Below are 27,531 nucleotides of genomic sequence, written 5' to 3'. Positions count from 1 at the left end.
GAAGATTTCAAAGCAATTTATTACACAGTCTGAAAGGGAAACTAACACTCATCCTTTGTGCCAGGATCTCATGGTCGCTGCAGATAATTGCAGACCCTTTTAACATAGGCAGTACAAAGGCAACACACTGGCAGCACACAGCAAAGCAGAGAAGTGATTCGACTAATCATCAGTGATCTTTTCTTTTAATTGTATTTAGATAAAACATACTGCAGGAACTGACAACAGCTTTTCATCATGTCATTTCATTTTCACTTTACAACCACACAATTAGTCAAAGTAGTAAATGTGAACAAAGAGATATAATTGTGCAATGCTCTGGATCAAAGTGTCGGCTAAATGAGTGCAGATGTAAAAGCAGCTGGTGATTACTGGGACGTAATATGTATGCAAGTGAGGATTGGTCACACTGTACCTTGAAGGTCACACCAGCCAGAGCGAACGCCTTGAAATCTCCCTGGGTTCCTTCGACGGGACTCAGGACGAAACCTTCTTTACTGGCGCTGATGTCGTACTGCCGGTCGCTGTGGAGCGGGCCCACACTGAGCAAAAGAGAAGAGCAAAATGGGGGTTAGGACTGCAGGTTTCCAGAATGAGATATTAGATATGATAATGACAGATAACAGTTCAGAATTTTATCCAACTTAAATCAAAAGTAACCTTTTTAGTATCAACCTCTAATAGTGAAACAAGAGAAAATACTACTGAAAAGGGGCGTTACTAAACATTCATTAGATGATTTCGCAAATTTGACATCTTCACTTTTGAGAGTGGGATATTACAGTCAATGCAAAATGATTTCTATTGTGTTCCTGCCTGTGAAGAACTATTTTTTGTTCAGGGCTCAAGGCAACTGCTGAAAAACCCTCGAGACACCCAACACCTTCAGGGGATCTTCCAGAGGGCAGAGAGTGAAGGAAAATTAACCTGCAGATCCATTTTGACATCCAAATTTACAAAAGTCTGTTCTGTAGGCATTAACGACGCATAATAAAAATATTTATAGTGCTCCATGAAAAAATATAACACTGGATTTTGTCACTCCTAATATTAATTGTGCTTGTATTACGTAGATAATTATCCTTTGACATTTAGAAACTAAAGTGAAACAGGAACTGTAATGTTGCTACAGATTCAATGAGTTATGCTGTGGGCATGTATTTCTATACACGAGCCTATATTTGTTTACATTTTGGCAAACTGGCAGAATTAAAGGGATAGTTCGGATCTTTTGCAATAGGGCTGTGTGAGGTACTTATCCATAGTCGGTATATTACATGGAGTAGAGATCAGTCAGTACGCCCCCAGTTCGGAGAAGCCAGCTAGAGTAATGACATGGCAGCAAAAAGTATTTTATCAGTTTAAGTGTGAGCTATATTTAGAATGTTCTCACTGCTTTACCTCATCGTCAGACAGCGACGTCAAACAGGTTACTGAAGCCCTTATCTCGCCCTCATAAAAGCCAGACTCCATTGAGAAAAACAGTGATTTAAGAACAGCTGAACACAGGAGCTACTGGTCTACCTCTGCTTCATCGGTTAGTTTGTGTAATTGTGTGACTTTGGCATTTCAAAGGGTTAGTTTGGATTCACCTAAGTCACTAAAATAACAGTGACTAACTAATGGAGGCAGTGACAGACCAGCAGCTCCTGTGTTCAGCGAACTGTAAATACTGTTTTTCTTAATGAGTCTGGTTGCTTTGACAGAGGCATAGATGGGTAACTGAAGTTGCAAACGGCTTCCGCATTAGAAAGGGTTGTCTGGAGCAAGGAAAAGCAGTGTAAATATTCTTAATATAGCGTACACTTAAACTGATATTGGTTTTTGGAACTTTTCTTTGGGTGGATTAAACATGTTTTGTCGCTGACCCCAACACAGCAGTGCGCTGCTTAACTTCCTGCCTGTTTCTCCAAACTAGGATGCGCCTGCTACCATCTACTGTATGTTACACACTGACTATGGATAAGTACGTCATACAACCCCCCTTTAAAAGATCCAAACTATCCCTCTGTGCCATCTCTGTGTCTTCAGGATTGAATTAGGACCACAAGCATGGCTAAACTTCCTCCCAACGAGGTGCTGAGCGACATGAATAACAACTACATAAGAATAACTGAGCAAGCTTTAACAAGCAGGGCGAGGCAAAATATTTCAATATGGTTTTCATGCCACAGACTCCAACTTATGTCACTTCCAGGGTATTAACTACAGCCCACACAGTGCTGCTATTTCTATATTTCTTTAGGGGTTCAAATGTATTTAAGGACTGGCCTCTTGGTATATTAATGACTTGCATGACACACATTTAAGCTCAAGACCTAAATGAATGTTTGTTTCAGTTGTATCACAGCCTTCCTGTAGTATTTAAGCACTTTATCTTTCTCTCTCATGTGAAGTGCTGGGCTCTCTCACCTGTATGTTCCCATCTCATTGGTGGCCACAGTGATGAGCGGCGCAGCAGCTCCTCTTTCAGTGATAGAGATCTCCACACCCTGTAGCTCTGGCGACACCTTGCCCTCCAGGAAGAGACCTGCGCGCCCTGTGATGTCCACCAGACGACCTGGACACGACTCTGTTGAGAGAGTGTAATTACTTTTATGTAGCTTTTTGATACTACGGACTTCAGGATGTTATTTATCTGCTTTCTCCATGCACCCAATACAGTTTAATGTTGGGGCTAAAATATTATAATCACTTTTGTAAAGACTTAAACAGCTGTACCACAGACACAAAGAGCCACAGTGTGTGCAAGGAACTTACCTCCAGTGATGGTGGCCTCGACCTCAGGAGGGTAGAACAGCAGTTCTTTGGATGAGGGTGTCACTGTGATCTTCTCTCCAGCCCTGCACAGTCATACAGTCTACATTAACTCACTGCATCATCTCATGAGTTCAAGACTAAGCGAGATTATTATTAGTGGATGCCAACCAGCTGCTAATATTAACATTGTAAGTGAAAGGAGTTATTTGGGGTTTGAGTATTCCGGAAGTAAACGTCCTTTTAATTTTCTCCAGAGACAGTTTGAGGGCTTGTGTCCAGTGTCCACATAGTGTTCTTTTCTGAGCGCCGTAGCTTCTTTCAATTGAGCGCTCTGACTCTTTTGTGCAGCCGCTCAGAGTGCTTCTAGTTGAAAATCTATAAACTTTTCAGAAGGATGCTGGTGATGTCACTGCCACTCCTTTAGCTACTATATGATATGTGACTCAGAAACCATGTCAACAGAGACAGTCTGTGCGGCCGGACACTGAATGTTCCTGGATTGTGTTGTGCTTTTACCACTGCATGTGTTGTAACTGCTGTTAACCGTGTAGTCAGCTCTCTGTTAACGTAGCATTACCTTAGCTACCTAGCCAACATTAGTGTCAAGATATTTTTGACATAGAAACATAAACATCGCTGAGCTTAACAATCTGTTACACATCCACCTAACGTCACGTGGAAGTTCAAGATTGCACTTTCTATAAAACTGATAAATTCGTGACAACAATTTTTGAATTTGCTACAGCTTTAATTTACGCCTCCATCTGACCAAGATTAATGGCTGCCGAGGCTCATGGGTGCTGTTGTAGTGTAGCCTTGTAAACATGTTCAATTTTAAGCCCTCATTGTCAATTTTTCCCCAGTGGTATTGAAAATGCCACTGAATATCAATACTTTTCAAGGTATTGTATTGAACTTAGAAATTCCAGTATCATGACAACACTACACTGTTGTGTTTAGAGCCATCCATTGTGACAAACTAAAACCACAATGTGTACCTGAGGATTGTCACATTATCTGGGAGATTCCTGTGTTTAGGAACATTGTGGATATTATGTAAAGAAAACTTCAGGACAGACATTAAATGGGGAAAATTGGCTCAAAACCACCAGCTCACCCCACTTTGCAAGGCTGTAACACATATTATTATATTATTATACTGTATGTACTACAGTATGTATGTGCGAGAGGCCCATTTTCTTCACATGACTGAAATCCTTACTTTAATATTGCAAAGAGCAAAAAGTGTAATTTGAAAAAAAGCAGTGCGTCTCACCTGGCCCAGTAGGAGAACTCATAGTGGAAAGGACCCGTCAGTTCATCAGCCTTCTCCTGGATAGGCGGGCTGTCGTCCCTGGCACCTCCATCCTCTTCAGCGGCGCGGCGCTCTCGTTCCTGACGGCGCAGTTGAATCTCTTGGAGCTGCTGCTCCTGCCTCTGCTCCTCCAGACTTCGCAGGGGACCCAGCACCAGCGCTGGCTCGCTCTCAATAGATGACCTGACGGAGACGAGGGAGGGAAAAAATGAGCACGATATTTACAGGATGCACAACAGCTAATATTAGCACAGAGAAAATAAGCATATCCTTTTTGTGTTTTCATTACTTGATAGTCACGGTGACATCTAGGATCTTGTCGGTGGTGATGAGCCCAGTCATGTGATGCCGCACTGCGGTGAGGGTGAGGATACTGGGGGCTGAGCTGTAGGACACAGGGTATCAGTCATTTGGTTGTACAGAGGGAGAACACTCCTTTAACCCAGAAATAAATGGACACGGCATCTCATTACTTACGTATCGTAGGTGTAGAAGTCCTGCTCAAACTGGTGGCAGGAGCGAGGGGTGACTTTGTAAACACCTAGACAAGCCATTTTTAGGTGATTAATTACTTTGCTCCAGTTTTATATTTAGATAAGTCTGACACAGACCTTTTGGCTCAAGCACTGTACTCTAACTATGCACAAGGGAACACTTCGTACATGGATATTTTTCTTTTCTAGGTATGCTAATTCACGCTATGTTTAGCTAATAAGAGGTCAGGAGAGTGAGCCTCACCTGGCTTGGAGAGGCAGAAGCGGTTGACTCCCTTAGAGAGGTTGTACACGCCGACATTCTCAGGTTTGCTGCCATCTTGGAAGAACTCCTGTGCAGAAAAACAAACACAGTTGGAATTAGAATAATTTCAGGCGTGCCACCAGCTGCCACAACACACACCAGGTGCTGATTACTGACCAAAGTAATGGCATGGGAGAGGGAGCAGCGCAGGATGTAGCCAATCTGTCTGAACTCCACCCCAACGACATCAGAGTCCAGAACCTCCACTTCCATGGACTTATGCTTCCAGCACCATTCCTCATGAGTAATACTGACTAAACACAGGAGAGAGCAACAGCCAATTAACAAGAAGATACATAAAATAATAAAATAAAGAAAATAAAAATAAGACAAGATTGTTAAAGGATTAAATCTGTCACAGCAGCCAACGAGGAAAAACCTCAGAAGCTGCGATCACTTCAGGTTGAAGACTTTCCCATCTTATAATTATCTCATCTCTAAACAAATGCTTAAGAAAGTAAACTTCTTGCGGAGCTCGGGCCTGGCAACACTACAAGCTGAGTAAACATGCCTCAAAAGAGTGCTGTGTGTGCAGATAGCTCGCAGGCACACAAAACAGATTGTGTGTATTGAACAGCGAGTGAGATGGATGCAGCACCAGAAGGTACAGAAACACTGGCTGAATAATGTGTGCGTCCTGAAAGGCTGGCGCTAAATATCAATTGTGATCGGAAGCTGGTAATTACCAATTGATTCCCCCGCAATCGGTCGAGAGTAATTAGTGTGATTTCTACACAGAAATATACACAAGACAGAGGAATCAGTTGATGTACGACGGTTAATTTGCGTTCTTTCAGTCAAAACATGCATGCTGACTCTGCATTTGTGCTCTCATTAAATCTTAATCTACACAACTACAACTATTGTCAACAACCAATTTCTACTTTGTGATCACTGTAATTAACCCCACATAAAAAGAAAGAATAAATAACACAACTGTTAATATTACTATTATGTGTAAAGTGTTATTGCTGGTGAGTCCTGACCTTTGTATTTCCCAGGTAAAACGTCTTCAAAGGAGAAGCTCAGGATGTCGCTGCTGCCAGACAGAGCCACCGTCCGTCTCTCTCCCTGCCGACTCACTGGTTGAAGTGTTACTGACAGGTCATCACAGGACGCTAGAGGTCAACCAGAGGACACAAGGTCAGGGAAAACATGAACAACCACACAAAAGACTGTATTCTAGAAATAAATCAAAGGGAAACGCTGCAGATTTTCAACCAGCTCTGTGTCAAAGCAGTGTGTGCAGATGAACAGCGTTTGGCTTCCCTCCATCCTGGAAGACTGAAATCTCCCCATCTGTACCATGAGCACGTCGCCGGCAAATTTTGTATAGCACGTGGGCGAAGCCAAACACCATTCATCTGCTCACTCTGCCCACACTGCGATGACACAGAGCTGGCTGAAGATTGGCAAAGTATCCCTTAAAGTGTAAATTACTCATTCCTAACCTAAACAGTAGACTTTTCCAGAGACAGAAGCCATGAACTGGGTAAAAAGTAGGTCTGTGAGGGGCCGGTCCACGAGGGAGACCTCCAGGGCCTGAGGCTGCAGAGCAAGGCCTGCTTTCACCTCCACCTCGGGGAGAGATACCTGAACACATGGAAATACAAGTTACCTTGGAGAAAGCCTTTCATCAGACTACTGCATAAGCACCGAAATCAATGATATCTCAGACAATGCATCTCAAAATCTAGTAGGATAATATTATTGACTAAGTTCGACTACTGGGCTTTCCTTTGTTTTTGGATTTGAGATTTTTGCAGTCAAATTAGTGAATTTGAATGTTGAATTTAACTCATCTAATGTCCATAAAATCTCAGTAAAAAATCTTTCTTTACTGTCCATGAATTAAGTATCAGCTGCGCATCTTACGGACAGACTGGTGTTCCACAGACTAGGTTCATTTAGTAACACAGCATGTGAGTTCACTTTTTTCGCTTTAAAGGATTGAAAAGCTCATGCAGATTAAGCCACACGGATTAAGTCCTAACTACTATAAAAAAACGAGATGCTGCCAGAGTCTTACATGGACACTGTAGTCTCCAGGTTTGGCCTGAAAGCAGAACGCCCCCTGAGGATCAGAGTCGATGGTCCTGCTGGAGGCCTTGTCTTGGCCCCGGTGTGTCAGAGTGACCTTGTAACGGCCCTGCTGCTTCATGCCCTCAGGCAAGCGGCTGATGGAAATCTGGCCACACACACTGAACCTGTGTAAGACCCAAAACAGAATTTAGATCAAGCAACTTACGAATGAGATATATGAAAAAACAAGCTAAGAAAAACATGTTTAATGCTGGAATTTGATATGTGTATGAAAATATATTCAGTAAGTAGACAGACCCTGCTGTGATGATGTCAGGAAGTTGGGGTGTGTTGGGGGCGATCTTCACTGTGATTGGCTCAAAGAACATGAGATCCTTGCTGACACGGATGGTGTAGGTACCCGCCGTCATGTTCTCCAACCGGAAAGAACCGTCCTCCTTGCTGACGACTGTGAGGACAGGACAGCAAAGTAAGCTACAGTGTGAATGAGAACCACTGAATGCTCAAATTACGCATTACAGAAAAAAATGCCTGGATGATTTTTTTCAATGTTTTTTAAGACACTGCAACTAAAGTGTGGAGTCTCCACGTACGGCTACCTTTGATCTGGTTGTTGAGGGACACTGTGGCGTCAGGAACGCCCTCTCCACCTACACTATTGAGAACTCGGCCTGTCACGGAGAAGCCCATGACACGGAAGATGGGCTGCGTGTGAAGCAACAGAAACAGTGTTGCATGTCAAAATATGGTACCATGCATGCAATGTATTCACATCTGCAAGTTAATGACAACTGTTAAGGCTAAAATTGAAAACCTGAGATATAACGCTTTACCTCTAGTTTCAAACTGTTGTGTTCCACCTTAAAATTCATCCTGGAAGGAGCGACATCAAATGTGATTCTCTCTCCCCTGTAGAAAGGCACCTGAAGACAGTGCGACAGAGAAAGAGCCATTTTCAATGTAGTGTTTTCATGAAGTTATTTGGCAGGTTTTTCCATACTATTAATGGTCTGAGGGGTAATAATTACATCCACATCACATAGGTGCAAGGCTGTCAAAAAAACAACATACACTGAGGGGAAAAAAGTAACGCCTGCATAATAATTACACGCCACAAATTTAATAAAGACAATGTTTCGATCCTACTTGTACCTTGGTCGACATTTTTCTTAAATACCTGCTGATTTATTAATTATAAACAACAGAACTTTGTCATCTGTAAACAAAAGCACCAGTTACACTTCTATTAAATCTCTAACAAAGTAGCTGCTCCAGGAGTGTTTGCTGTACTATTTAACCACACTTGCTGTCACCATAGTAACCAAAGATGTCACCAGATCAATCAGGAGTAAAATCTGGAGGACGATAACTTTAAAACAGATTAGAAATGGGGATCGTTATCTTTTGCTTTTTTTTGCAGAAAACTTACCACAGTGTACTCGCCGCTGGCCAGTGAGGGGAAGACGAAGGTCCCGTCTTCCCTGGATAGAGCGCTGCACAGGTAGACCAGGGAGCTGTCCCCAGAATCTGCCCCCTCCACTGGGGATGTGTTACAGCCACTAACATCCTGAAAGCACACAAATGAATATGGAGTGATGTGACTTAGTTCTGTGGTAAATAATTCATAGAAAATTCCGTAATATTCCTGAAATACTGAAACGACTGAGGCGACTACCGTTTTTTTTTTTTAATTTTGTTAGCACTGCTTGGTCTAATGATTACTTTACACTTAAACTTAATACTGCTGCACCACTTCATGGTTGAACGGATGCATCTGCTGCGCCCAATGTTATTTGATGTATCTCAGCGGTTGGTGGGAAAATTCTGACAGTGGTGGTGTTGTTGATGAGGAGTGGAAGCTATGTAGTGTGATGAATTGATCAGATATGAAAATGGATGATCAGACTGTAATACTGATGTAGAAGAACAGGGTACAGGAACTTTAAGTGTGTAAGTCGCCTTTTGTAAGTTGTTTTTTGTCTTTGTTGCTATTTTATCGTTTGCTTGTTTTGGCTTGTTTTGTTGTTGATTACTAAATATGACGTGCTATTAAAAGGGTAGGTGTTATAAGCTGTAGCTTTAGCTTTTTTAAACTGAGGGAGAAAATATCCATTTTCAAAAGTATCTGCATACGTGTAGAAAGAGCCCTAGTTTGACTCCTCACTGTTCTAAAATATGTTAAATAATGTTTTACCTCTTTCTTGACTGTGGCTGAGTACAGTAGGAAGGTGACCTCTTTCATGGGCTCTCCATCACTGCGGACCTCCCCTGAGACATCGTAGCCTCCAACTACCAGATGGTCGGCGGCCGGGGCATTGGCATTTGTGACGAGTACTGAGGTAGCGCTCTATAGGAAGACGGCAAAGGTCACCACAGAAGTTATAGTGAGGGTCGGAAAAATGGCCCTGTCAGGAGCGGTGCGATTACTGCTGGAGATCATTAGTTTTACACCTGCTGACCTGACAGGGAACCTTATCAGCTGAGCAAGTAGGTGAATAATGAAGTATTCCACACTGAAGTGACACAGAATTAAAAAGACCTCTGAGATCAAGCATTCCTAACTGTGTTAATGATATTACTCAGATGGAGAACTGCCATAAAGTTGTACCCAGCAGTGTGTTAAAACCTGATGTCAAACACAGGTTTAATCTGACAGCAGCTGGAAATCATTGGTTTAGTGTATCCTTACAGTTGGTTCTCAGGTCTTTCTGCTCTGTCTGAATAAATAGCTCATTTTACTGTCTGTTAGAGAATGTGAGGAACATTTGAGGGCATTCACAGATAGTAAAGAAAGATTTAACCATGACAACAGTATCTTGCAAAGTCATTTGATCAAGACACAGTTAGCTGAGCTAAATGTTGAAGCCAGAGCAAAAGTGTCTCATGTTGCCGTTCTGATGACTACAAGAAATCTGTCATCATATCAAGGTCTGCAGAAAAAAATCTTAATGCTCTCTTACAATACAGAGTAAATAAATAATTGGGTCCTAGACAACTTTGCCTTCTTCTGAAGTGTCACCTCGTGAAAATTAAGAAAATATATAGTTTTCTATTAAAGCTGGGGTAGGCAGTTTTATTTTGGCGTCACTGGGCAAATTATCCTGTAATAAACTTTGAGCACACTGTAATTCAAATGGACTGAGAGAACACTGGGCTTTTACATCACCTAGAAAATCTAGCCCATAATGTGTTAGTCATTTCAGAGAGGGCATTCCTATTGCTGTTCTACAGATGCACATGTGTGTGCACCACACTTTGGTTAAAGTCTGGCTTAACAGTAGAGACTGCCTACATTGCAAAGCAACCCAAAAAAGGGAGACGGACTTAACAGAAAGAGAGTCTAAAAGAGAGTCAATGAAATATGATTAAATAAATCACTGTATGGGAAACACTGTGTTACTGAGTGAAGTGTGTGTATATGCCTGTGGTTGTCTGGTGGGAGGGGCTTAGGACAGAGAGGGGAGAGCTGCAGGAAGAAGGTGTATTCTTATCCAGGTTTCTGCCTACCCCAGTTTTAAGAAGATAAAAGGCTTAAAATTAGAGGTTAGCTGGGAAGTTTGCTGGGTTATCACTCCACAGCTCCACCGCAAGTTTGACCTTTGCAGCTCCAGTAAATAACAAAGCAGACAGGAAGAAGAAAATTCAGATGTTCCTTTAAAAACAAGGTATAAGTGACATCACATATGATACATCCGTGGCTCTGTATAATCTGTGCTAATGATACTGCGTTTTCATTACACTGATGTAAATGTAATGAAATCTGAAGTGAAGGTACCAACCTGCTCCAGAGTCCAGGAGGGATGGGCAGCTGTGATGTCATAATTTCCAGGGAGTACTTTTAAAAAGGTATACCTGTGTTAGGAAGACCAAAAAAAGGAACTTAAAATGGCAAACAATTAAAGAGACCTACTGCAAGAGCACCTGTGTAAAGCTCTAACAAACATAAAAGTGCGAACCACTTACTTTCCTCCAGGCTGTGTGACCACACTCTGGAGTTTCTCCTCCGTTCCAGCTCGGGTGAGTTTGACTTCTACTCCAGCCGGACCAAGGAGATGGCCTTTACTCAGAACCTGGAGAGAGAGATATTTTATGACATGAAATCATTCCTAGCCTGATACATGCAAGACAAAAGCTTACAGAGAGGTGGTTAATGAATCCAAAGAAGTGAATAAACTCACCGCTCCTGAGACGGAGAAGCCAGTGAAGACAAAGTTGATGTCTTCTTCTTTTGTACAGATGTCACTCACTCCATCCACATGGAGGTCAACACTGGTCGGCTCTGGTGACAGTTACAGCCCAAGAAAAAACAAGACAATCGAGAAGAATCAAGTTTCTGGACATCAGCTGTCATGAATAATGTTTGAGTAATCATGAAAATGCAGCTTTTATACAAACACTTACCAAAGCTCCACCCAAGAGGAGGCTCAATCTTCAAAACAAAGTCCCCCTGTGCAAAACAGACAAGTCTAAAGATTACAGTCATCACAATCAGTGGAAACTAAAAGATTTAAATTAAATCACAGGAGTGAATCTCTTACCTTGTCATAGAGAGGGATCATAAAGTAGCCATTGATTGGAGCACAATCCGTTTGATATTTCAAGGACCCTTGTTTGGTGTACAGTTTAATCTGCAGGACAGGAAACAGAAATTGATCATTAAGTATACAGTTTAATTACTAAACGTGATCTGATATGGTGGTGTCATCTCTGTTGCTGTGAGCTGAATGTCATCGGTTGGTTGAATCATTTGTATGAGCTGTCATTCACAAACAGACCAGTCTGTCTGGGATTTAGTTAATTTCACTAATTAACCAAATGGCTAATCCCATGGAGCCTGTGAATGAGCAGGGATTAGGACTGCTGGCTCGCACTTACCGTCTTCCTCGTCTACAGACAGGTTACAGGTTTAAGGGGGAGCAGTCATGACACAAAGCTATATGCTAACGTTAGGATTTTACGTCAACTGTGGGTACAGAAAACATTCAGAATAGCTAACTAGCAGCTAGCTAACATAACGTTAAATAACAGTTTTTGCTTTAATTTATGTTTACTGACGAAAGAGAGACAACTTTGAGATAAAACAAACTGCTGTAATGGTCATTTCATTCAAACTGTCATTCAACCAAACCTCCAGTCCCCACCTAACCGTTAGCTTACTACGATAAACCGGCTAACTGCTAGCTAACTGCTAGCTAGCTAACGGTTAGCCGGGAGGTTTGCACTCTCACCTCGATCAGGGAGTAATTGATCTCAACGTCGGATTTCACGAATCCCCCGCAGGCCACCACTATATCATCAGAGGCCACGGTTAGAAACTGCGAATACGTGATACAGAATAACACCCAAAGGGCTCCCACGTCTGCCCGTATCGTAATTCTCAACATTTTGACTGACAGATCTCTCGATGAGCCGAGCAACAGCACGCTGCCTCCGGTTCCGTACCAGCTGAGCTGCTGTCAGTGGCCGAGCGGAGTGTCAGGAGCAGCGGCCTCTGCTGGCCGGGAGGTGGTATAAACATGACCCTGGTGACGGGTCTGAAGAGGGAGGGTTACTAATTTGATTACTTCATCAAAGCAATGCAGTTTACTACATTTGATTACTTTTTTATTTATTTTCCAATTTTCCAATTTATTTTCCAATAAGTGCTGAAAAATATCTGGTGGTTCTCGATCAGGGAGCCCCCAAGCATCATTCAGGGAGTCACAGGGCCCCTGGAAAAAGGAGGGAATCATTTATGTTCACTTTTTAATTCCCTATAGAAGTGACACCATCCTAAATAAGAATCATGTGACTATTCTGATCACAGGCTTCATTACCTCCATGTTTATCTCAGCTGTAGCTGACAGATCTAACAACCAAAATCTTTTCAGATGGAGGTCCCTGAAGTGAAATCTCTTTAAAATGTGACTTAATGTGTATCAGTTTAGGAGTCCTTGACATGGAAAAGGTTTAGAACCACTAGGCTGTACCAAAGGCATTTCTGAATGGCTAAAAGATGCAAAGGAACAGAATCAATATTCATTTCCGTAACTGCTTATCCTGTTGGGGGTCGCAGGGGGGCTGAAGCCTATCCCAGCTGACACTGGGCGAGAGGCAGGGTACACCCTGGACAGGTCACCAGACTATCACAGGGCTGACACATAGAGACAGACAACCATTCACGCTCACATTCACACCTACAGGCAATTTAGGGTCACCAATTCACCTGCATGTCTTTGGACTGTGGGAGGAAGCTGGAGTACCTGGAGAAAACCCACGCTGACACAGGGAGAACATGCAGACTCCGCACAGAAGGGCTCCCCCAGCCCGGGTTCGAACCAGGATGCTAACCACTGCATCACCGTGCCACCCCATAATGAATGTCATATGTAGGCTACATATAAACTTTTAAATGAGAATTATATATTTGGATGTAACCCCTTTGTAATCACCATCACTTTAATTTGAAACTGTATTTTAATAACATACTTCTTCTCAGTAACTATAACTTTATACAATTGTATTGATTTTGTTATTTAATATGTATAAATTAAAGTAAGTACAGAAATTTCTTTCAAAATCATAGATATTATCCTGCATGCCATTATATTGTCAGGTTTAATGAAGGCATTTGTGTTAACTGTTTATAATGTGTAATCTATCCAGAAACAAAGCTGCTCCTGTTTTAGCAATGTCCCTTCAGTCCCCACACCAAGTTTTGGAAAGAAGTATCCTGGTATATTGCTGATAACACTGTGAATTTTCTATATACTGGGAAAATGTAATGTTTGGTATCTACAATAATAAAGATTGAAAAAAAGCAACCCAAATCATCACATCTAATCAATTTGATGCTTATTATAGTTATATATAATTCAAATTTAAGTGTCCTATAGTAATTGAAAATTAAACTATCAGTACATTAAGATAAATTGTACCTAAAAAAAAAAAAAAATAAAGCTGCAAAAACCTTTTTTGTTTGTTTATTTGAAAGGTTCCCTCTGGCTCTGATGTTGTTTTGTCTAATGAATTATTTGTTTCTGTGTAATTTCTATTGACAATAATGATCTGAATTTTAGAAGTTGTTTTAAAAAATTACAAAAAGGGGAACTGCGAAATGAAACAATGACAAATTTTAATATTTATTTTGCCATGTAAACAGTTTATTAAAGGCAGTCACCGCAATGCGTCATAATAAAGTAAAACGTTTATTCCCAAAATCTAACCACATTATTTATAAAGCAACACACCATCCAAATGTTATATTAGAGTTACAAGACTGAGTCACAGTTTTGAGTGTCTCACTTTCCCCACGTTTTCTTAATAGAACCTGTTACAGAGACAATCACACAAGATTTAAGTGGCAGGTGTCAGTATAGATAAAAAACATCCATATTCATTTACTGGTTGTTGATTTACTCTCCAATGACTTACTTTCCAATGAATATGGAAAGAGAGAGAAAAAAATAGCAGTACGGAAAAAAATAAGTTGCAGGACACATAAATCATTTAGGTGTACAAACAAATTATTAATAAATACCTGGGATGTGTATTTAGTGACAATAAGCAAGAGATGTATGAAGCAACTTTTATTTTGTTACTAAATAATTTGAAATCTGACTTAATTAAATGGATCCAAAATGTTACAGGAAGAATCCATTTAAAAAGCTTAAAAAACGTCTTCTATTATCACAGAAAAATAAATAAATTAAAAGGAAAGTTTTCTTCCAAAGTTGGAGGCGGATTCAATGTGCCAAATCTAAAACTGTATCACCTTGCCACTTGAATATTTTCCCTACACCATGTACTGAAGTTAGAAACACAATAGAAGAGCGATGAAATCACGGTGATAATGTCTTTTTTTCATACATGTATTTTTACAGGTTAAAAAAGATAAAGTCTATAAACTTTACGGAGAAAAAAATGGCAGCATCAAAAATGAACAGGAATGAGTATTCGGAGTGAGCTAGTATCATTTCCAAACAATACGTACATACAGAGGGATAGAAAGTGTTTTAATGTCGTGTTTTGTCATTAGAGTTACAGGTTTTTACTTAGTTAAAGCAGTAAGTGTATATAATGTGAACTGTGTATTGGAAAATCTAAATAAAAGTCACAGTAATGTTACAAAGAACAGTTTAGTGTTTTGAAATGTATTAGTTCCTTACACTATCAGGCCACCTCAGTTATTAATAATGATATTAATAATAATAATAATAAAAAACAGTAGATGTAAAAACAAACAAGATGCATTATGAGCACATTTTTTTGTAAACATGATAGTTGTAAAAGAAAACAGTAGTGTTAATATATTTAAAGTGCATACAATTCAGAAAGGTTTTCCATCTCCAGTGGTTTTAGTATTTCAGGTCCTTCTCAGAAGGAAAAGATGTCAGTATATACGGCGAGGGAAAATGCCACAAAACACCTGAACATCAATGACTGTTTTGGTATAAAATACTTGAACACTGTGGCCTCATAATAGTGTTATAATAATCAGATTGTCAACCAAAAAACACAGAGAAGACGACACCCGTTAATGCCAGTAGAAGCTCCCAGGTTGTTTGCACCAATAACAAAAGACCGGTTTTCACCTCCAGTCTGTCTGTCCACTCTTTTGGTCTTTAACATCAGTCGCCTCACACATGCGTGGAGGAGTCAGGAGGCGAGTGTGCCAGGAACACACTTTCATTGAAGTTATTGGAGAAGCTGGTGTGGTAGCTGGGGCTGCTTCTGCTGCTGCTGCGGGGCTGAGGTTTGGAGCCTGGGGATTTGATAGAGGAGAGCCTCTGGGCCTGGCACAGCTTTTGGATGAGGAAACGCTTGTCTCGGCCCTCCTGAGACACAAAATGACACCAATTATAGAACTCAAATTTTGCTAATAACTCAAATGATCAAGAGGAAATAGAGAATAGGGAAAAAAAAGGGTTAAATGAAACAGATAAACCTACCATGGCTAGCTGCTCTCTTAGCTGGTTGATGACTCTCTTGTGAGCTCCAGCGAGTGCGATCACATAAAACATGGCCAAACTGCAGCGGGAGGTAAGTGTTTAAAATTACAAACAAATAAAGAAAAGACCAATTGCTACTAACAGTTAAACCTACAGCAGGTAACTTTTATAAACATAACTTTGTGTCATATTTGATATGCTGAAACATGTAATGGCATTTGCAGGAATCCACCGCAGCTGAATGAAAATGACTAATCAGAGGCAGGAGGAGTCTAACACGTCAGTCACTCCTCATTTACATGCTGTGCTGCCAACGACAGCATACATGGCAAAAACAAGTAAACATAAGGAGACTGATGATGAAAAGCAGGCTAAAAAACAAGATACAAACAGAGCCCAAAATAAAATGAGTAAACATCGTAGAGGCTTTTCCAAAGTGTAGAAAGCTACAAGCCCTGAAAGGATTCAGAACTGATGCCGGCTCAAGCTCCGGTTAACCCTTTCTATTCAGCTTGTTCCTATTTTTCAGTCTTCCTCCATTTACTTGTCTTTGCCTTGTTGATGTTGTCAGTTGGTCAGTTTTTTCATTGCTGGTGGTTGTGTCTCTGCCATTGTGTTTGCAAAGCTCCTCCTGGAGACGCGCACTGAAGATATCGAGCTTGACACCTTTTTAAAATGAAACATTCTCTGTACAAACGAGCGTATCAGCACCATTCCAGAAATAGTCCCCCATCTATACTGACACCCCTAAAAACGCATATTACGTGACCATTCATGCACAGTGGGCATGTGCATGCCGGTGCAAACAGGAAGAGGATTCTCCACTCTGTGGTTGGTTGCTTAATTAAAGACAATACACCAAAGGTGGGGAAAAATAAAACAAGAGTTTCTTTGCTTCGACCAACAACAAGATGGAACTGTTAATGAAAGTAACAGATGAGTATTAGGCAGTCAAGGGGGTGGAAAACAGATTGGGAGTCACTTAAAAGCAAATATGGCAGCACATTACAGCAGTACTGGGAGCAGTATCTACCGCTGGAGGGAGCCATGTGGGAGACAAGTACCCATAAAAGAAGGATACAATCACAAAAGGTATGCAGACCTAACTGACTTGACATGTTGGAACTGATAAGATCCAGTCGGAATGTGAACGTGGGCGTCTGCGTCATCATTTTCAAAAGTCTCATTTAGTTTTCAAAGATCTCCGTCTGAGTTGTTTCAAAACACCTGAGCAGTGTGGACGCTAAGCACAGACGGTAGCAAAAGTAATTTTAAAAAAAAAAAGAAAGAAAGAAAATGTATTAGTGTGGGTGTAGTCTGAGTGAGAGCATCCCCAGGCGAGGGTGGCTGCGCAGCGTGTGCTTGAGCAATGATTGCTAAAGTCTGCTCCCAGCTCTGATTGGTTGCTGTCATTCAGGTGCTGTGGATTCTTGCAAATGCCAGCAGGTGCAGTAGGAGGAGCCAGAGGACCATCGTTTTTTTCACAGATTAACTGTTTCACGTACTACTGTCAGGATATGTTGATAGCTTCAGCAAATGTAACCTGTAGCTGTAAAATGCTGCAACACCTGAAGAAAACACATACCATGTTATAACAAAGAAGGAGACGGCGAAGGCCTCTGACGAGAGGGCGAAGAGGAGTGTTCTGATTCCATGAGGTAACGTGGATACTGTAGTTGGCAGCACCGCCCAGGAGGTGTTGTAATTAACGAATGGTCCACAGGCTTGGGAAGAGTTTATTCTGTGCAACAAGAGAGCAGGGAGAATCAGTATATACTGTATGCCAAGAGAAATATGTCAGCAGTAGTGGTTCTACATTTATTTAGTCAGTGAAATGCAGAGGACAGAACTCACAAATATCCTGTCTTCATGTACATTCAGAGATATAATATGTAACTTTCTGTAATAAAATGTCTAAAAATTATTGGTCAATGTTATATATTTTCTTGAGCTGTATGATCTTATTTTTCCAGAAATTTCCTATAATGTTGAAACAAATACAAATCTGTTATTTTAATCATGGTCACGGTCTGTGTCATTTAGTCGTCGCTGGCTGACAGTAGTGTCATATCCCCTTTTGCACATGTGCCAAGCTTGTGATCATCTGCCAGTAGCTGTCATAAATGTACTAACTACAGAACTTCAGAAACTTTTTCTCCAGTTTTTACAGTACACTCTTTAGATCTTGGTTATTATTAACTATATGTAATACTATATTAACCAGATTTTAAGTCATCAGATGTTTGGATCTTAAGTTATCAAAGTAACAAGCTGAGCAAATGTTAGCAGAGGTGGAGCTCCAGCCCCTGACCTGCTGAAATGCTCGGGAGAAACACTGATTTTTAACGTGAAACTGCTTTAGTCAGTGTTTTTACTGATTTAAATCACCTGAGATCTCATTTATAAACATTGTGTATGCACAAAATGAGGCCTGAAAGAGGCTCACGCCACTTCCCACGCAAAAGTTGTTTTGTCTAAAAACAGACTTGATGAGAGAAACATTGACCCATGCTTACGAACCTTTTGGAGATGGGAAATTGGCAACGCAGATGGTGAGGTGGAAGCCTGATTTTAGAAACTGTTGAATATTTTTTTACACACGCCTTTTTTGGCTTTTGTCTGTACGTACATTCTTAGTATGAATCCTACACATTGTTTTACAAATGAGACCCCAGGTCTGTTTGTTTTGGAGAGGAGGAGACCTCTGTGGATACTTCAGCTCCCGGTAATAACTTCCTGAACGTCTGGATCTTAAGTTATCAGACAAAAGAGGTGAGCTAACTAAGAGAAACTGACTGTAGTGACAGCTTTGCTCTGCTTTGATTGAGAGATCCTCAGCAGCAGAAAATTACATACTGTACATTTAACAGTAAAATTCATGAGACAAATATTGGTATGACCCAATAGACTGAAGTTAAAACATAACACAGTCTGCATTACTTACTGCGCCACACTGAAGATGACAGGCACACAGGCCAGAGCCAGGCCGATCAGCAGCACAACCAGGAAGAAGAAGTTGGAGCTGGAAGCTCGGAACGGACGTGTGGCTGGACGACAATTGTTCATCAATGACACCTATAAATAAGGAGCAGAAAGGAAGTAGAACATCAGACACACAACATCTGAGTTTGATCCAATTTAAAAAAAACATGAAAGAAAACCTCACCTTTTTGATATAGAAGATAAAGAAGTATTTAATAGTGCAGATGGCGGGCAGCATCGGGCTGTAGAAGGTGCCGATCCAGCAGATGGTCTGTCCATAGACAATCTCGAGCACATTCTGAGGAATAGCAAACTCTTGCTGGCCCCACCACTTAGCCAGGCCACAGTCACAGTGCTTCACTATCAGCCTGAGCAGTACGGAGCAACACAAGGACACGGTTACAAATGACTAAAGAACAAAGGGCGAGAATGACTTCCACCTAAAAGTATTGCCAGAGGTAGGGCAACAAAATGGATTGGAATCACACAGAATAAAATAAAAGGCTTAAACAAATACTAATATATAAGTTGACAGTCATACAGAGACAGAATACTTTAAAGTTAAAACATCTAAATGTCTTCAAATGTTCAGTTGATCACATTTTGTCCACAAAACTAGAAAAATACTTCACTTTTTCAAAGTCTCTTTCCCATATTTTCATTGTGGTTTTTCTATTCTGTATTTATGCTCTTGAGTGTTGCAGTACTTAACCTTTCCTAACCTCTTAATATGTTTACTGTATGTTAAATGTATTGTATCAAAACAACGCAAATTCCTTGTAAGTGGGAAAACTATTTGACAAAAAAAATCCTTTTCTGATTCTATTTAAATGATGATTTTTTTTAAGATAAGGACTTACTTTCTGGGAAACTCCACAAAAATGGTGACTGCGAAAATGATGATGAAGTCAAAGATGGTGAGTTTGTACATTTCCTGGCCCACACGGGTCTCCCAGCACTGTGGACAATGACAAAGAGGTAGATACAGGCACGTTAATAAGTGTTTTGAATATATCACCCTGACACTGGAGACAGCCCCACTGTCAAGCGTCACTGTCACACATACACATGCTCTTTGTCGCTCTTTGATGACCACACACTCGCTATGGACCCAGTCCGGCACCAAAATGAGGCACTAAAATCTGCGTTGTGATTCAGTTCAGTAGGTACTTGTGGTATTGTTTCAATACCAAACACCAAACTCTGATCTTGTCACCCTTTCCTCCTTCAACTATGCAGACAGACTTTATTGCGAAAATTGACATCGCAGTGACGATTAAGAAAATAAGACAATATAATGTGCAGCCCTAACAGATAAAAGTGGGTTTGACTTGTGTATTATTCCAAGGAATCACTGTATATTGTACTGGAACACAAGAGAATTACTTACAGAATAAAGCTTATGGTTGTAACCACAGATGCAGGGGTCTGTTTCACATTTAGTGATCTGATACCAGAGAGAAAAGAGCAAGACCCCGATACTGGTCAACCTCATGAAGACACACCTGCGAAGAAAGAAGGAGAAAGGACAAACACAAAAACAAGACAGAAAGTAATTCATTACATGTCTTAAAGACAGAAATTCAGCCATATGGTGTTAGTGGCATTACAGTGAGTGTTTCAAAACAGAAACACATGTCCGTATGGCTATAGATGCTTCCAAATTGAACAAACTCTTCCCTGATAGTGTTTGTCTCCCGATGCAATAACTTTTCAAGTTAGCATCCCCACTGAGAGAAGGGATGTGTAAATGGTCAATGAATGGACGTCCACTGTACCTCATGAGAGTGAAGCGGATCTCAAAGGCAGGTGAGTAGTCCTCAAAATTGATGATAACAGAGAAGAGGAGGGGGGTGATGAAGTTGGCCGTGGTGATAACAATTGAGGGCAGATACTCATAGATGAGATCCACAATGAAATTCTCCTGCAAACAAGCGTTATTTAGTACATTTCCTTAAAGGGGAAATTCCGTTTTTTACAACCTGGACCTTATTCCTGGCAGTAAATACGGTTGTTTACTCACCCAGATAAGTTTGGTGTCATTTGGAGTCCTTCGGAAGATATTTAGATCCGCGAGAGCCGCGTACATCCATATAGTGGGAGTGATCGGGGCAGCGACAATGAGGCTCTAAATAAAACATTATCTGCCGTGAAACTCGTTCATTTCATCAATATGTTTTTATGAATCGCTAGAGTTGCTTGTCATCATCATCATCCGGGTCATTTATACTGACCTACTAACCTCTGACCTGGATGATGTCATCACGCCGCTGCACACCCAGCAAGGCTCTGTTTACGCTCTGTTTAGGCTGAAACATGGCTGAATATTTGTCAGATTTTGAGGTTGTGGACGAAGACTTTGAATATGATGGATGTCCTTACCGTTTTGAGCCAGAGTATACGGATGAGGAGCTCTTTGAAAGGAGGATGCGGAGGCAGAGAGAGGAACAGCTGGCCAGAGAACAACAAACCGCTGCACGTCGGAGCTAACCGATGCTAACTGGCGGTGTTCTTGTGGACAGTGTTTCACTATGCCAACAGAGGAGGAATGCCTTTATTGCTCCGAGTGGGATTTGTGGCCAGGCGATACATGTCTGGATGTCAACTACAGAGGATTTCACTTCTATGATCAACCGGGCTGTTGTAGAGACTTTTTTCGTGTCCCGAAAGTAAACGGGAAGACCCAGCCAAAGCCTGTAGGACCGAACGGGCAACTTTAGATTGAGTAAGTAACGTTAGTCTATACACATGCATAAGTTGTTTATTTTCATTGAATTTGTTTGCTTGATAAGTAAATAACTATGAGAATTTACATTTCTTTAGTTTCTTCTCATCGCTTGTGTAGAACAGCCCGCACACTGCACAAAAAGCAGAGGCACTTCTTATGCGAAACATGAATTTATTATTACATAGTGCTCAGTGACAAAAAGTGAGAAACAGAAAGGTGAATGCTTCGGTGGTAAAGAGGATTGCCTTTACAAATTGCCTCTGACATCATTCAGGTCAGAGGTTAGTAGGTCAGTATAAATGACCCGGATGATGATGATGACAAGCAACTCTAGCGTTTCATAAAAACATATTGGTGAAATGAACGAGTTTCACGGCAGATAATGTTTTATTTAGAGCCTCATTGTCGCTGCCCCGATCACTCCCACTATATGGATGTACGCGGCTCTCGCAGATCTAAATATCTTCCGAAGGACTCCAAATGACACCAAACTTATCTGGGTGAGTAAACAACCATATTTACTGCCAGAAATATGGTCCAGGTTGTAAAAAACAGAACTTCCCCTCTAATGACCTATGTGATGTCACTCACACAAAATCTGGTTTTAAGTTGAAATGAAGTTTCTAGTAGCCACAAGCAGGTGCTCGGACAGAAGGATAATAATAAAACATTTCTTTACCTTTATCTTATCCATCTGTACTTTCTGGGAGAAGATGGTGGCCACATAAATGCTGTAGAAGCAACCAGCCAGTACGGAGATGACAAAAAGGTTGAGAATGAGGCGGACGATGTAAATCCGACACTTCTCTTTGCGAGTGCGATCTGCTATTTTCTGTTTGATCCTTTCCTCCTCCAAATCCGTCTGGGGACATAAGAACATGCAATTTTAATGCAAGGCAGGTAAACATTTATGAGACAAACAAATGACGATCCACTAACCCTGAGCTCATAGAGCAAACTGCTTCTCTTCAGCTTCACGGCATTCTCGTTCGTGATGCAGAAGTCCCAGCCAGCAAAAATCTTGTTGCAGAAACTCTGAAAGCGATCCTCATCCTGAATCAGGTTACGTTTGAATCCTGTGGCAGACCTGGAAGATTATTTCAAGTTAAAAACATTTCCAGAAACCAAAGTTTACCTTGTGTTTTTTGTTCCATTCAGTACCTTTTAACAATCCAGATGAGACTGAGGAACAGGTAGGCAATGGTGACCAGCAGGTATGCCAGCGGCAGATTATATGTAGCCTTTGGAAAGTGTATTTTGTCCGCCTTGTAGTAGCCATAGAAAAGATAGGTCTGTTCCAGGAAACCCTGCACATTAAGCACAAAAAATGAGTGAGGAAACCACACTTTGTTTTCATCCAGGGACCATTAAATGTGAAGTGTAAGGACTTACTCCACCGGACAGCAGATCTGTAATGTGCTCATGAAAGATCACCAGACCTCGCCGGGCGCTGCTTGGATAAAAACTGCACACACCTCCTGTAGTAAAACACAGGGAAGCAGAAGCTTACAACTATTCTATGCCTGGTTTGTGCTCAAGGCTGAACAAACAAGCATCCTCTCACCCTCGTTCTGGTTGTAGGTGATGTTCCCTGAAGCGCTGGGGGCTACGATGAGGGGTAGCATGACGAAGCTGAACATGAGCAGGAAGATGATCAAGTTGAGCATGACCAGGTAGCGTAGGAAGGAGAAGTAAGACAGGATCCCTGTGCCGAACGTTCCTATTGAATGTAACAGAGAGGAAAGGGAGAATTTAGCAACAAAACCACAACTGATACACTTTCTGTTAGATCAACAGTATGTTTACTCATGTCAGCCATCCTGAGTAGAAATCAATACATGCCTCTGAGGCTGAAGATACAGTTCTTACAGTCCATTTAATCTTTCATCTCTCACCCTCTATCAGGTGGATGTCTCCTCTCCAGAGCTTCAGGGAGTTCACCCATTCTTGGGCATCATCCTTCAGCCTCCTCAGATACCTGCTGGTGTTGTGCTTCAACTGCGTCACTCTGCTGAGCTCTCGATCATCCTCCAAGCGCTGCGTTCTAACAAGTCACAGTCAGACATACTGTTAGCTGAGAGCTTCCACTTTATGATACTTTTTAAACATAACAAACAAAACATTTTCAGACATTAATAATGTCTGTCCTACTTCTCTCTGCGTTTATCCGCCATGGTCTTGGCCAGTTCCCTGACGGGTCTCTGCTCCATCAGGCTCTTCTGTTTCTCCTTATGTCTTCTGAATGTGTTAATGCCCCACTTCCCACTGCCTGAAGAGCCAAGTCTCCCTCTGGAGCTGCTCCTACGTTTGGTGCCAGCAGCCGATGACTTCCTGCGGTACAGCAGGGACTGGTAGCTGGGGAGCTGGTCCAGCAGTGGGTTACTGTTGACCCTTCCACTATTGTCAGTGTAGAAGACTTGAAAAGGATAATAAACAAAATTAGACCTTACAGATTTAAGATTTTTGATAACCTGGTGCTCAAGTCTGTTTTCATTTCCAGCAGTTATGATATGGTAAAACAGACAGACTGTGAGATGTAATATTCTTTCACTACTGGACTGAGGTTAGCTACTAAATGTAGTGACAAGCAGTTCATTTTCTTAATAGAAGTTCTTCAGAAGTTGTTGGTAACCTCAAAATTATGTGTCCATTCCTCAGTTACCCTGTAAGTTATTCACATTCCTTTAGTCCGTCAGAGTCCTCAGATCGAAAGAATCAAAAGGGTTTTTCATAAATTAATCCAAGGATAAAGTGGTGTTGTGTCAGTATGCCGAGTGTCGTAATCCTCAAGTGTCCTATCTCTCTCCCTCTCTCTGATGCGCTGTCTGTTAGAGCTAGATCAAATCAATGATTCATAATTGAGGTATCTGAAGCCTATTTTTTATACAAGTAATATTCATACTGGTTTAAATAAACAATTTGATTTTATTTCTTGATCTTTGCTGAGCAACAGTGTTGTGTCAAAAGGAATTAATCTCGATACATATCGACGCCTGTCCAAAATATAAGCCCCTTGATTTCAGTGATATATGCAAATAATAGCGCAGGCCGGGCTATTAATTGTAGTTTTATGGTGCATACATACTGACATACTTACAACACCACATATAAACTCAACAAAAAGAAACAAAACTATCATCACTTTTAAAAAAAGTTAAGTCAGACTCAGAATTATAATTTAGCCACAATTCCTATGAATTCATAGCAGACCTGACTTTAATCTTCATACACATACATAGTCATTTATAATAAACATAAATCCCAACTGCCTGACTTTGAATTATATAGTATCCATCCCGTGCTTCTACACAGTTAATATAGGGGTGTAAATCACCAGCTTCATCACGATACAATATTGTATCGATTTGTTTGGATGACGATACAATGTTTGCCGATATCACAAAGTCCGTCACAATACGATTTCAATTCGATTCGATTCAGGGGCCTGTGATCAATATGATGCAATATCATATGCCCATCAAACACAATCATTTACATCAACTCACAAAAACAACTAGAATATGATCTGACCATTTTATTTCTGAGCTCTTCCAGGTATCAGGCATTTAAATGAAAAACAGTATTCTTCTGTATCAAAAAAATAATAAAAATAGACCTGTTCACTAAAATGGTGACACAGACGTGCTATGTGAATTTCAAAATAAAGGTATATCTTTAAGATGACGATATGGATCGATGTTTTAATTTTGCATCAATGTAGTTGGATCGTTAATCAATGAATCGATGTATCGATGTGGATCGATGTATCGTTACACCCCTAATTTAATGCCAAGAAAATAGGGCATTAAGTATCACATCTCATTATATTCAAAAGGAGATTTCTTCTTTCATACACGTATATATTTGATAAATACACCATAGGGCTGGGCGATATGTCCTGATAATTATTAGGCTATATCTCTATATTTTTAACTCATCAATGCTAGGACTGGGAGACACAGTAGACCATAACAATATTTCGGTCTTAATACCTCCTCTGATGCGACAAAGTTGTGGAGACGATTGCTGTTTGTTTGTTTTTTCCAGAAAATGTTAACATAATTAGATTTTTGATCAATAACCATAATAACGCGAATATAACGGATAAGTGTGTTAAAACAAGCATTAAAACAAATACAGAAGTCCACTAAGCTGATACATTCACATCACTTTACTATATTGCAGCCTTTAAAATGAGGGAGAAAACACCATTTATGCCACATCACGATACTAGTATAACCAAAATCTAAGACGATATATAGTTTCATATCTCTGTAACGATTTAATATCTTCATATTGTCCAGCCCTAATACACATTTCTATAATTTACAAACACAATTCATTTTTATAATTCCTGAAATTGAAATGTTGGAGATGCTGTTTTGACATAAGTTTGAAGTGATCTGTAATATTGTCTTGCACAATATACACTGGCAATGAATTTCTCCTGAGCATGACTGTCTTCTGCATCATACTTGTTTTAGCATTGGGTAGCAACAAAATTTTTACTGTTGCATATGGTGTCTGAAAATTGTGTTTTAATTACCTTTCACTTGATATCTTTGGTGGTTGTGTCACCGGGACATTTCTGGCTGTTAGTTAGTTTAAACATCAGTATGTCAGGTTTTTGTTTGTGGCAAATAAAGTATGGGTTTTTAAAGTGAGCAACAAACACTGACAGAGACTATCTCTGTGTCCCTGGTTGTGTTTATTACTCCAACAGGAGACAATGGCTGACAAGAGCCAGACTCAGCAGGTAAAAATGCCGACAGCGGAGTTTCGACACGTAACGATAAAGAAACTCCGACAAAGCCAGACACCTCTTTAAACCTGTAACCTGAGCTTTTCGTTAGACCCTTTATCAAATCATTAACTAACAAGTCAAAGCTGTCAGCGGCTTTTTTATCTAACTTTACAGCTAACGCCACTAGCCTGTTAGCTAATGCTGCGCTAAGTTTTAATGAGCTAACTTAATAGCTACAGAGAAAAGTATCATGCTAACTTCGAGTTTACCTGAGTCGACCTCCATCGTTCCCGTTTCTGAACAGACAATAACTATTTCTTGCGTAATAATATTAGCTGGAAATGAACATGGCAGACTTTGTCAGCTGGAGTTGACTGTCGGCTGTCAGGAAGACAACACAGCCTTTCCCAGAGACAACTTCCTGAATGTGGATCAGGAGCAGCTCAGACCTCAGTACTACTCTCACTGTGTAACTGTGCCTTCATTTCTGACCGTCTGCTTTGCTGGTTTTAATTTAAATTATTCATTATTTATTATTATGTTAAAGTCCTCATCTATTAAGTTGTGTTAGATTATTTTTTTTTAAAAAAGAAGAAAATTAAATAGCTTGTCTGAAATGGTTAAAAATGTACTGTAGTGTTTATTGCTCCGACAAAAAGTTGGGATTCTTGTGAGACACATTAAAATAAAAATGATTAAAACTAGTGCAGCAGAGTTTGAGCTTTGGTTGTATCCTACAGTTCCCATTATGGTTGCAAGATATACAGTAAAACTGACGGTTATTATACCCTGTACATTTGCTTATCTAAGATTTTTTTTTTTTTTTTTTTTAATGCAACTGGATGGAGAATCTCTATTTTAGTTATTTTCAAAAGGGAGACTTTTTACACAAACTTCCATTTTAACAAAATGGGTTTAGGTTTCAGTTATAGTTATAAAATGTTTGTTCAACCAAAAATAACCCTCTCTGTTTTCATTCCTTTAAGGGTCATTTTGACTGATGATAATAATAATAATAATAATTCTGTAACACTGTGATACCATGAAACCGCAGTGTTTTTGAGACAACTATCATACAGTGAAAGACACATTAAAAATAAAGATGACACATTAAGAATAAAATGATTAAAACTAATGCAGCAGAGTTTGAGTTTTGGTTGCAAAATGATTCAAACTCCAGAAATATTGTGTCCTACAGTTCCCATTATGTTGCAGCGTTTTACCGGTTTTA

The 27,531-nt window shown here is 40.4% G+C and overlaps 1 protein-coding gene across 1 annotated transcript in view; it reads right to left on the bottom strand.

The window, feature by feature from the left end:
• The window catches only part of nomo (nodal modulator), a 34,502-nt gene extending 7,790 nt beyond the window's left edge, over window positions 1-26,712 (bottom strand). The window contains exons 1-38 of the mRNA XM_049570885.1: window positions 26,570-26,712; window positions 23,708-23,972; window positions 23,452-23,600; window positions 23,121-23,276; window positions 22,949-23,034; window positions 22,718-22,863; window positions 22,496-22,643; window positions 22,236-22,418; window positions 20,607-20,752; window positions 20,219-20,333; window positions 19,689-19,786; window positions 19,013-19,196; window positions 18,791-18,921; window positions 17,432-17,587; window positions 15,847-15,925; window positions 15,541-15,732; window positions 12,145-12,369; window positions 11,455-11,544; window positions 11,318-11,363; window positions 11,095-11,195; window positions 10,880-10,986; window positions 10,696-10,768; window positions 9,111-9,263; window positions 8,346-8,483; window positions 7,750-7,839; window positions 7,516-7,621; window positions 7,214-7,364; window positions 6,903-7,080; window positions 6,325-6,466; window positions 5,860-5,991; window positions 4,991-5,127; window positions 4,814-4,901; window positions 4,553-4,616; window positions 4,365-4,460; window positions 4,037-4,258; window positions 2,761-2,843; window positions 2,413-2,572; window positions 416-542 (exon numbers count right to left, since the gene is read on the bottom strand). Of these exons, the coding sequence (XP_049426842.1) occupies window positions 416-542; window positions 2,413-2,572; window positions 2,761-2,843; window positions 4,037-4,258; window positions 4,365-4,460; window positions 4,553-4,616; window positions 4,814-4,901; window positions 4,991-5,127; window positions 5,860-5,991; window positions 6,325-6,466; window positions 6,903-7,080; window positions 7,214-7,364; window positions 7,516-7,621; window positions 7,750-7,839; window positions 8,346-8,483; window positions 9,111-9,263; window positions 10,696-10,768; window positions 10,880-10,986; window positions 11,095-11,195; window positions 11,318-11,363; window positions 11,455-11,544; window positions 12,145-12,369; window positions 15,541-15,732; window positions 15,847-15,925; window positions 17,432-17,587; window positions 18,791-18,921; window positions 19,013-19,196; window positions 19,689-19,786; window positions 20,219-20,333; window positions 20,607-20,752; window positions 22,236-22,418; window positions 22,496-22,643; window positions 22,718-22,863; window positions 22,949-23,034; window positions 23,121-23,276; window positions 23,452-23,600; window positions 23,708-23,972; window positions 26,570-26,585 (4,959 nt within the window). The 5' untranslated portion in view covers window positions 26,586-26,712. The remainder of the gene's footprint in view (window positions 1-415; window positions 543-2,412; window positions 2,573-2,760; window positions 2,844-4,036; window positions 4,259-4,364; window positions 4,461-4,552; window positions 4,617-4,813; window positions 4,902-4,990; window positions 5,128-5,859; window positions 5,992-6,324; window positions 6,467-6,902; window positions 7,081-7,213; window positions 7,365-7,515; window positions 7,622-7,749; window positions 7,840-8,345; window positions 8,484-9,110; window positions 9,264-10,695; window positions 10,769-10,879; window positions 10,987-11,094; window positions 11,196-11,317; window positions 11,364-11,454; window positions 11,545-12,144; window positions 12,370-15,540; window positions 15,733-15,846; window positions 15,926-17,431; window positions 17,588-18,790; window positions 18,922-19,012; window positions 19,197-19,688; window positions 19,787-20,218; window positions 20,334-20,606; window positions 20,753-22,235; window positions 22,419-22,495; window positions 22,644-22,717; window positions 22,864-22,948; window positions 23,035-23,120; window positions 23,277-23,451; window positions 23,601-23,707; window positions 23,973-26,569) is intronic.
• Window positions 26,713-27,531: the final 819 nt, after the last annotated feature.

The sequence above is a fragment of the Epinephelus fuscoguttatus genome, linkage group LG3, assembly GCF_011397635.1.
Source record: "Epinephelus fuscoguttatus linkage group LG3, E.fuscoguttatus.final_Chr_v1".
NCBI classification, from domain to species: domain Eukaryota; kingdom Metazoa; phylum Chordata; class Actinopteri; order Perciformes; family Serranidae; genus Epinephelus; species Epinephelus fuscoguttatus.
The sequence above is the reverse complement of the archived record's forward strand: the minus strand, read 5'-3'. Positions and strand labels throughout refer to the sequence as shown.